At 36.6% G+C, this 10223-nt stretch overlaps 1 protein-coding gene across 1 annotated transcript in view; it reads left to right on the top strand.

The window, feature by feature from the left end:
• Nucleotides 1-4128: 4128 nt before the first annotated feature.
• LOC150089168 (UDP-N-acetylglucosamine transferase subunit ALG13-like) overlaps nucleotides 4129-10223 on the top strand; it is a 159044-nt gene continuing 152949 nt past the window's right edge. The window contains exon 1 of the mRNA XM_090389615.1: nucleotides 4129-4281. Within this exon, the coding sequence (XP_090245741.1) occupies nucleotides 4129-4281 (153 nt within the window). The remainder of the gene's footprint in view (nucleotides 4282-10223) is intronic.

Raw genomic sequence — 10223 nt, 5'->3', positions numbered from 1 at the left:
CTGCTCTCTACTGATCCAAACCGTATCCTAGTCTCAGCAATTATCTGTTTGTTATTCGGCGGACATTGAGGATCAGCTGTTCAATTTTCTCTATGAATTCAACAGTATGAGATGCAAATGGCCATCCAGTTCTTTCCTCATCATGGACGCTCTCACGGCCATACTTGAACTGTTTTCACTAATATTTTACTTTTTCGATGCACAGTTTATTATTATTATTAGCTATGAGGCTTCCTTGCACCAGAGAGAGAGAGAGAGAGTCAAAAGTAGAAGCGAAGAAGAATGATGATATCCAGTTTAGGACCCTGGGTGTGCCAATCCCATACTCACCAAAAGTGAGCAGATATCGCTATACACTTACAAACTGGTAATATCCAATACTAAAACTAAGTTAGTACAGTACTGCTAAAAGGAAACCTAACCAGACGACCACAAAAATTTCAGATAAAAAATAGCCCTAGTAACAGATTTGAAATATCCAGGTGTCTGTCATGTTTGATAACAAACTGACATTTTATCCACATCTTGCCTACATTGGCAAAAAAGTAAGAAACTATGCTAGCATGACTGCAAAAATCAGCAGCCCCAAATGGGGACTAAAAAGGAGGATGCTTGTACTTATTTATAAGGCAATCTTCCTCCCAGTTACAATCTATGGTGCACGCATATGGGGCTGTTCTAGTTAGAAACAGGGAAAAACTAGATCCAGCATACCATATTGTTAATCATAACAAAGGCATTCTGCACGGTTAGGACGCCTGCTTTGCTGGTCCTAGCAGATGCACTGCCACTTGACCTAAAAATCATTAGAAAGTGCCTCAATTATAAGGTCAAGAGGCAAATCCTAATAAACTTTTTAAGGATTACTTTAAATCTGTAAACCGACCCAAAACAATAGAGAAAAAGAATTCTAACCACACTTTACCAGCATTGGCAGAGAAGATGGGAACAAACACCCAAAGGGGAAGTCATTAGGAGGTTCTTACCTCAGGTAACCCTAGTTTCCCTCAAACCACCCCTCTGGTTTGCCCCAGGACCCTATGTCACATTTTTGCTTACAGGACATGGTTTGCTGAATGCAAAGTTGTGCCAACTGGGACTCAATCAGGATCTGAAATGTACCTGTGGAACTGATGAGGATTGGGCCAATGTCCTGTATGACTGTCTCAATTACCATCCCTCCCACAGATGTAGGGGAGGGATGGTAATTGAGACACCCATAAGCCGCGGAGAAGAGCATCTACTCATCTCTGATGAAATGCGCTACATGGCCCTCTCCGAAGAGTATTTGAGCGAAGGAGAAGTAATCATGCTATAATATCTCAGATTGTGACACCTCTCTCTACTTAGACTACCCAATTATGACATCTTCCACTACTTAGACAAGCATGACTACCGAATTATGACACCTCCAAACTTCGACAAATCTCAATGAGCTTGGCCTGTCAAAATGTGTTTCCCACCCAGCTAGAATGCCAATGACTAGGGTTAACTAGTTATTTATTTGATAAATGCAATGCATGTTTATGAATAATTAGTATAAATGGATGACATGATTAAATGTTATTGATTGCATGGGTCTATGTAAACGAATGCATGTTTTTGAGCACAGGAGTGTTGTTCTTACCTTGGCTGAGCTCCATTGAGCTTGGCCATGGGCACTGTTTGTGTGGATAGTTGTATGAATGACAGTGAGTGCGTATTATAGTCTATATCAATGGTACAACTTTGTATCATTGATATACCTGATGGATAAAGATTACTTCTCTTCCAACATATTCTCCATTCCAGAGAGTGGTGAATGTCCAAAGGTGTGAAAATGTTATTGTGAAAAAGAGTTATTGTTCTTGCCTTGGATGACTACCGTTGGCCATGAGCAATGGCTTATGTGGGTAGTTGTGTGTATGATAGTTTATGCTAAGTTGGAGTTTTCAATCACGTCGGTTATTCGGATATGATTGAGAGCTGTACAAATGATAATACTTGATGGATAAAGATTATTTCCTTTCCCCCAATATGTGGAACCCAATGAAGATATCACCCATTCCAGAGTGTGAATGAATGTACAAATGTGTGTTAATGAATGCAAGAACGTATTCATGAATATATGAATAAATTAATGAGTAAAAGATTATTTCATATCGGGCATGTTTTGTTGTCAAGAACTAGGACCGCAGGCAGGTATGGGACACGTTTTGCTGGCAAGAACTTGTACCCCTGGTGCGTATCGACCAACGTTTCACCGGTCAGGTCTGCTGGCAGCTCTTAGAAGACCATGTGCACCCTGCCAAGTTGCATTTTTTCCCGGACAGAAATGGGATCTTACAGGACGATAATGCACCGTGTCGTAGGGCCTACACTGTGCACGAATAGTTTGTGGAACACAATGAAGATATCACCCATCTTGATTGGCCTCCAAATTCGCTTTACCTTTTTTCAATTCAATTGAACACCTGCGGAATGTTTTGGAACGGGAAGTGAGGCGTACGAACATGCAACCGTCATCTGTTTCAACACTCTGAAAAGTCTTGCAAGTAGCATGGCTCCAGATCCCCATGGACGTCTTCAGGCATCTAGTGGAGTCAATGCGTATGCGAATAGCCACTTTTATCCGTGCGAACGGTGACCCAACACGGTATTAGGTAGGTGGTCATAGTTCAGTAACCACTCCGTGTATGTCTTCCAGGGAACCTAGCGATTGTGACGAGGGCAGATAAAAAATTATCTTTTGGCAGCAAAGTTCTTTTGGAAAATAAGGGTAAGGAAAGAATGAATCAAAAATAGATAAATAAAAACTAACCCTTTTCCCGTGAGCGCTATGACATCTGGCGATTTTTCTGAAAATAAAATCAAGTGGATCAACTCATTTTGTATGGGTGATATTAAGCATTAAGCGAAAAAACCTGAGTTTTCAAGAGAAAAACACGTGCGACCCTCCCTTGAGGCCCAGAGACAAAAACACATACATACCTTTCCCCCTGAGACTGAATAACTCAGCCAGATTGTGAAAAAAAAAAAAAAAATAATAATAATAAATAACAATAATACAGTAATAAATAAAAATTCCTCACGACATTGAGACCCTTTCCACATTTTGAACCCAGGACATTACCACACTGTGTAGAGAGGAATATGATTATATCACTGTGCTACCCGTAAGGGCATTTATCCCCAACAACACCATACCAAACATTAAATATATATATATATAATAAACATTGCTTATTTAATTTAAATAATGTAAAAAAAAAGAAAAAGAAAAGGAGTGAGTGCCCTGCTGTTGCCGACTGGCATGTCTTCCAGAACACTGCCAATCTGCTGAACTACCAATTTCAGAACTACCCATCTGCTGCCTTGTTTTTTGTTTGTTTTTACTAGTAGCATTGCAACTAGTAGCATTGCATTTACAGCATCTTTTGTCGGTTTATCTGTTTTCCTGGATGAAAAAGTTCAATTTTCGGGGAGGAAGGAGAAAAGCGGTAAACTGTCTACCGAGACCGACAAATTCAGCCACAGTGTAAAAAAAGCCCATAAAAATACCTCCCATTTTGACTTGTTTCTAACTCATCTTTTAGACCTACAACGATTGTAATAACTATATTGTACATGAGGTTAATACGATTTTTGATAGAATTTCACAATATTCAGCAAGGAGATTTTCTTCTGATCTCCCCCCCCCCCCCGAATGGCACGATTATAATCTAAGGTTTGAATTTATACATGGATTTTTTTATTTATTTATTTTATTTTTTGTTTGGTTTGTGTGTATATTTGAAAATACTGGTGAAAAGTAAAGCAACTTTGCAATTTAGAATAATTTCCCTGGACATGTATTTAAAAATTTAACTGAAACACTCGAAACTGAGGGAACTTTTACACTACACTAATACGAAATAAGAATTAATAAAACTATAAGAAAAAGAAACTCTTCTTTGTACATGACAAACTGGAATAATTTTCTAATTTCAATTATTTTTTGAAAAAGAAAAACAAAAGAGGACGCTTTGTCCTTATATCATAAAACTGTCATTTGGGCTGGCTAACCAATAATATACTAATATTGTAATTACTTCATGTTGATTTCCACCATTCTTCCACGTGAGCATGCGGACTTCGTTTCGAAAAAGTATGCGAGAGAAGAGCTTGTGTTTGCCGCCGTTTTGTTTAGCGACTCTCAGGAAACAGTCGCAAGAAATGGATGAATTTCTTGTTTCTCAAGGACTCTTTCGTAAGCATATCGCACGAGATGGGTCTTGTTTGTTTCGTGCAGTATCAGAACAAGTAAGCTAAAGTCACTTAATTTTTACTGACCAAGATATATTACGTGATATATATTTATTCGTGATTTACCAAAAATTTATTAAATTACCTTTCATGTAATCCATCATACCTGGTGGTTGGACGTTGTTTTTTTTTTTTTTCTCCCCGATTGCACAAACTTATTAATATTTAGATAGGCCGAAAGGTAATATGGATGAAGCAGACTGTGTTAACAATTACTTAAGAAATTAAACATGGCTGTTGTCGAACATTAGATTTCCAACAATATAAAACAATCCACGCATTATTCTGTTTAGCGTATCAATAATGCATTTTTCGATTACAGCTACTCGTCAACATTTGGTGATATTTTTATTTATATAGGAAGAAATAAAACTGAATAGAACAAACAGTGTTTAAGAGTAACACTACAACGCTTTTACTAAATAAATAAATACACAAATACAGCTTTTATTATTTGCAAAGGAACTGCAAAATGGTGATAATTCCCGTTATTTGCGTTAATCTATTTGTTATTAGTTGTAGGGGTAATATAACATGGGCTATTTGGGGGAATTTTTGTTTTTAAGTAATTTTTAAGCGGTTGTTGGGATACGGTACTGAGGGCTTTGTCCCCCCCCCCCCCGAGTTGTATTTTACTTGAAAATAAAAGGAAGGAGACGCATACTAATTACAAATTAAATTGAATTACCGAGCTTTAGAGCATGCTTGTCTTGAAATTGATTCCGAGTTTCAGAAATACTCCACATATATAATCCGTTCAAGTTTCGAGGGTTGGGACTCTTATCATAAGCGAAACTAACACAGATAAAGAAGCAAGCAACTATAAGTTAGGAACGAGAACGTAGTATTGTACGTGCTTTTACCATTGCTTTTATTTTGCTCACTACATCGGCAAATCATCAAAATAGTGAGCTGAAGTATATATTTTTTCGAGCCGTCGAAGTCAGCTGAACTGGGGGAGGGGGGTGAAGTAGGGTTCCAATATGAATTATTCTGTTTAAGTCCGTACAACGTAGAAAATAGGCGGGCGAACTTGCATGCAAGCAGTGCAATTCATGATAATCCATCGGAATTGGCCATAGCCTACCTCAACTGGAGTACTCTAATGGGCTATGAACTGGCGCACTGTGGTGTAAGCAGTTGATGATCCAACCTCCTCCAACTACTAACTAACAATGGGAACGAAGTCTCTTGCATAGTTCAGGGATTGCGTTTGTCAATTGATTTCTAAATCAACCCCCTCCCCCTGTCTTTTTTTCTGCGAAACGCGCTAAGAAAGGCGTAAATTATGCTCATGAAATTAAAATTGTTAGTGACTGGAATTCGTTTCACATGAGTTTTCATCTGTGCTTCGGCTTTTTTTTATTTTTTTTTTAATTGTATGCAGTGGCTACACGTGATTGCCATCATTGAATATATCAAAAAATATTGGTTATACTCCAGATTATGGGTACACCTCCGTACTTCGGCGAGGAAGAAAGCAGTCCAGGCCGTGGCCAAAGGCGTTTTTTTTTCTTGAATCCCTCCAGAAATCGCGTAAAAACTTTTTTTTTTATTTTTCACTAAACAAAAATTACCACTTGAATACAAAGAAAACTCACCTCAACACAGAATTCGACCGAACAATCACTCCGTTCTTCGGCCACACCTGTGATGCACTGACAAGATGTGCCCATAAAATATGAGTATAGCCAAAATATTTAGTTGAATTATTTATTGCTAGAAATGTATACATAAAAAGTACAAGTTTTACCAATTTGACCCTTCACGTCCAAAACACCGCCAGATGTTTTACAAGAAATTACAGATAATAGTAGAGTGGAGTCCAATAATAGTAGGTAAAAAAGCCAATGTGGCGAGTAAAAAATAAATAAAATAAAAAATTGATATAAAAGAATTTTATGTACGGTATTCGTAGAAATAAATGAAAAACTATTTACAAGCACAGCTTAACAGCAAACTAAGCTGACTTGGGGAGTTAATTTGATAGTCCGAATTGATTGCCTCGAATCGAGTTGGTCAGGGATGTTTTATTTTCATGATGGTTCATAAATGATAACATTGACCTTTTTATTTTACTTCGTTTGTATGTACTATGCCAATCGAGTTAATGGCGACGAAGATCGCACCGCTAGTATGGTGACGTCGTAACTAATGGCAGAAGGATAATAAAAAATAAATAAAATATCTGCCGAAAAGGTAGACAAATTGCCTAAAATTGTGCGAGATAGACCTCAGGTGGCTTAAGTGAAATACTGTGCATATGTGATGTACACTCTGTAAATTTAAGTTATACAGTAATACTTTATTGGGGACTAGTCCTAAAGATATATCAGGACCAATTTTTGGTAGCTGTTTTATCATATTTCGTCAATATTTGGTAGGTAACATGACTTTCTTCTCCTAGTGGGGTGTTGTTTTTTTTGTTTGTTTTTTTATATGCAAGTTAAATTGTACAACTTGGTGTACTCCTTTCATTTTTATCACCTTCAACATTTTTTGCATGCAAAAAAAAAAAAAAAAAAAAGATTAATTTTATTAAGTTAAAGTAAACACATATCTTGAGTATTATATGATTGACACTGTCATTATTGAAATTGATTGCTTTGTTGAACATACATACGTCCTCCCAGTAAAGTGGTGAACAAATAAAAAATTAAGAGAACGTCCAATTACCACTGAATGGCAAGATACCGAAATGTCAACGAAGTATTTTTTTACATTCAGAGTTATGAATTCAGTGAGTACCGTCAGTTATGAGAACAGGATCTGCAATGATTTTGATTAAATAATCAACCGGCACCATAACCGATTCCTAGGATTTAGTATCTATCAGACCTAACGGGGGGGGGAAATATATACAGTATATATATATATATATATATATATATATATATATATATATATATTTTTTTTTTTTTTTTCCCATCCCGGTTATTTGGGACACATCGGGACTAGTGCATTTTGGGCCGATTAAGCGGCTGCCCCAATTAATCGAAGTTTCACATAAATAGTTAAAAATACAATGGCTCCCCCCCTTTTACTATTGGTTCACTGTACAATCAAATCACGTTACGACGAACTCAACATAGTAAAGTACCGTTCACTATACGATGTGGAGTAAGCGCCGGTCATTGTGATCACGTTTGTGAATTGAATTTTAATTATATTAAACAGCGATTCTAATTAGCGAAAATAGGAGGAATATTATCCACAGCAAAGCCGTGGATAAAAGCAAAGATATATTAAGCACAAATTTACCCTTTATTACCTTACCAATTAAAAATTACGAATAATTAATACGTACTGCAATATATACATACAGTACTAACTAGTTGACATTTCTCTTCACTCTACATTTGTGGGTGGGGGTTAAAATTTAAAACAGTAAAAAGATAAGCAATCAATAACAAAAAACACGGCACACAAATTGCAAGTAACACAATATGCGCAAGCGAGAACAGAGTAACGAGTTACAAAGCTTTAAAAATAGGCATGAAGAGATCTGAAAATTAATTTTTTTTATATGATTCAAGATTTCATGGAAGTGTAAACACATTTCATCATAATAACCCACAGAATTCCAGCTGTCGGTATTATCGCAAATTCAGTAGGATCGAGTTTACTGCCCGTTTATGTTAGATTTCACTAACAGAAAAACCCCAGAAGCTCACATCTGGTGAGTATGGGCTTGGCACACCCAGGGTTCTGAGCTGGATATCATCATTCTTCTCTTTCTTGGTGATTCCCTTTTGACCCTCTCTCTCTTAGGGTAGCTCGGGAATTTTTTTGGCTGGTGCAGCATACGCCTCAGGCTTCCTTGCACCATAAAGCTAATAATAATAATGAACAGGTGACTGCTAATTGTCCAGAATTTCGACCGAACCACGTGGTACCGTCGGAGACAATTGTAGGGTAATCTTCAGTGCTGCGGTCTCCTGCCCCGATTAAACGGCATGCTGTCCCAATTAAGCGAAGTAAACCCTGGCTATTTTCTTCATTGGTTTCTGTTTTTTAAGATTTGCCCCAAATAAACGGCTGCCTTGATTAACCGGTGGCCCAAATAACCGGAATCCACTGTGTGTGTGTGTGTGTATATCCCTGTTCATTCCTTGGGGGTGTTTTAAACGAAGCGCGATAGTCGTCAAAAATGCATGGAACTAAATGATTGACCAACGGATCAGAATTAAAGAGTACTGAAAGCAGGAGAGCGCCATAACTTGTTTTAATAGATATTTAGTGTGTGTTACACACACACACCTTTATTATTACTCTTATGTTTTTAAATTTTAAAAACTACACATTTGTAATCGGGGTCTCAAAATCCCACTGCTGTGGTAACCATTAATGACTAAAGTCATTAATGGTTACCACAGCAGTGGGTGGTGTGATGAAATCCACGGGACGGGATTATGACATTGCGATCGTCGTCAATCAGTCACAAAGTGAATATCGCCAATTTTTCATCATATCAACAGTCAAAGGAAATCATTTTCTTCCACTATTTAGGGCAGTGGTTTTCAACCGGGGTGCCACGTAATTTGGGCTTAAGTTACTTAAACTTATTATTATTTTTTTAAATTTATATATTCATCTCATTATAAAAAGGTGTACGGTATCTTTTTAATTCTGTGGTGATTTTTTAATTGATCTTTATTTAGTACTTCTATATAAAGAATAAAAACTGTATATATATAATTTGTATTATGAATTGTAATTTTGATTATAGCTGTATTATTGTATAACACATTTTATATATAGTGTGTCAATTTTTTTTAGTTAATTATAATACCAACAAGATAAATTGGAGAATTTAGCATAAAAGTATTAGGTGTGAAAACTATACTCATTAGTTCAAAGGGTCAAGTTTAGGTAACCTAAGTTGGATTTTTGTTGTTATTCTGCCAGTTTTCTGCTAAAGTATATTAAAGTAATTAATCCAATTTGATTATTTATTCACAGAAAATTCTCAGTATATTTGAACATAGAACTGGAAAATGGCAAACAGCCTCAGCTAATTATTGATGGGATATATTGAGTGGAGCTAGCTCTAGTAAAAATAATTAGCTATATTATCATTTTAATTTTACTATTTCATTTTATTTTAATTTTATTATATATGTTTATTTATAGGGTACAACAAAGAAGTCCAACTTTGCCATTTGAACTAATGAGTATAGTTTTCACCCCTAATACTTTTATGCTAAATTCTCCAATTTATCTAGTTGGTATTATAATTAACTAAAAAATTGTTATGTACAGACAGATGTTATGTACAATCATAAATTTGATGGCCTTAATCTGTTCTGCCACTCTCTCATTTTCTATTTCTTATACATAACTACACACACACACACACACACACACACACACACGCAATAATCGGATCTAACAGGAAGATAATTGAGTAGGGGTGCCACAAAATAAAATAAATTTCTTAGGGGTGCCGTTACTAGAAAAAGGTTGAAAACCACTGATTTAGGGGAATATTCTGCATCTGACAACCTTGGGAATTCACCCTTGATGGATCTTTGGATTTTGTGTGGCTACATTATATTATACAAAGTTGGTGGACAGGTATGTAGGGATGCTGTATGTACAATTCTCAGTGCGAGAATGGGCAAGACAGGACTACGGTCAGAAACAGCTCGTTCATGCTACAGTAACACAGGACTTGTGCAGGGTAATGTTAAGAAAGGTTAGTCAAATAGCAGCGGCTGAATTCCAGATCATGGGTACACCTTGTGACCACGTTGTGGGCATGGCGAGATTCAAGCAAAGAAATGTGGGTTTTTTAATAGACTTGCATTTTTGGCTAGTGAAAAAAAGGTTAGTTTATGCCAGTAATTTGGGATGGATTAAAGCAAAAGAAGACACTTCCTCTTGAGGTGTACCCATAAACTGGAGTATAACCTAATAGCGATGTACAACAGTGGTAA

This window comes from Mastigoproctus giganteus, chromosome 2 (assembly GCF_048544385.1).
Source record: "Mastigoproctus giganteus isolate SK-2022 chromosome 2, ASM4854438v1, whole genome shotgun sequence".
Taxonomy (NCBI): Eukaryota; Metazoa; Arthropoda; class Arachnida; order Uropygi; family Thelyphonidae; genus Mastigoproctus; species Mastigoproctus giganteus.
This window is presented reverse-complemented; position numbering and strand designations above follow the sequence as displayed.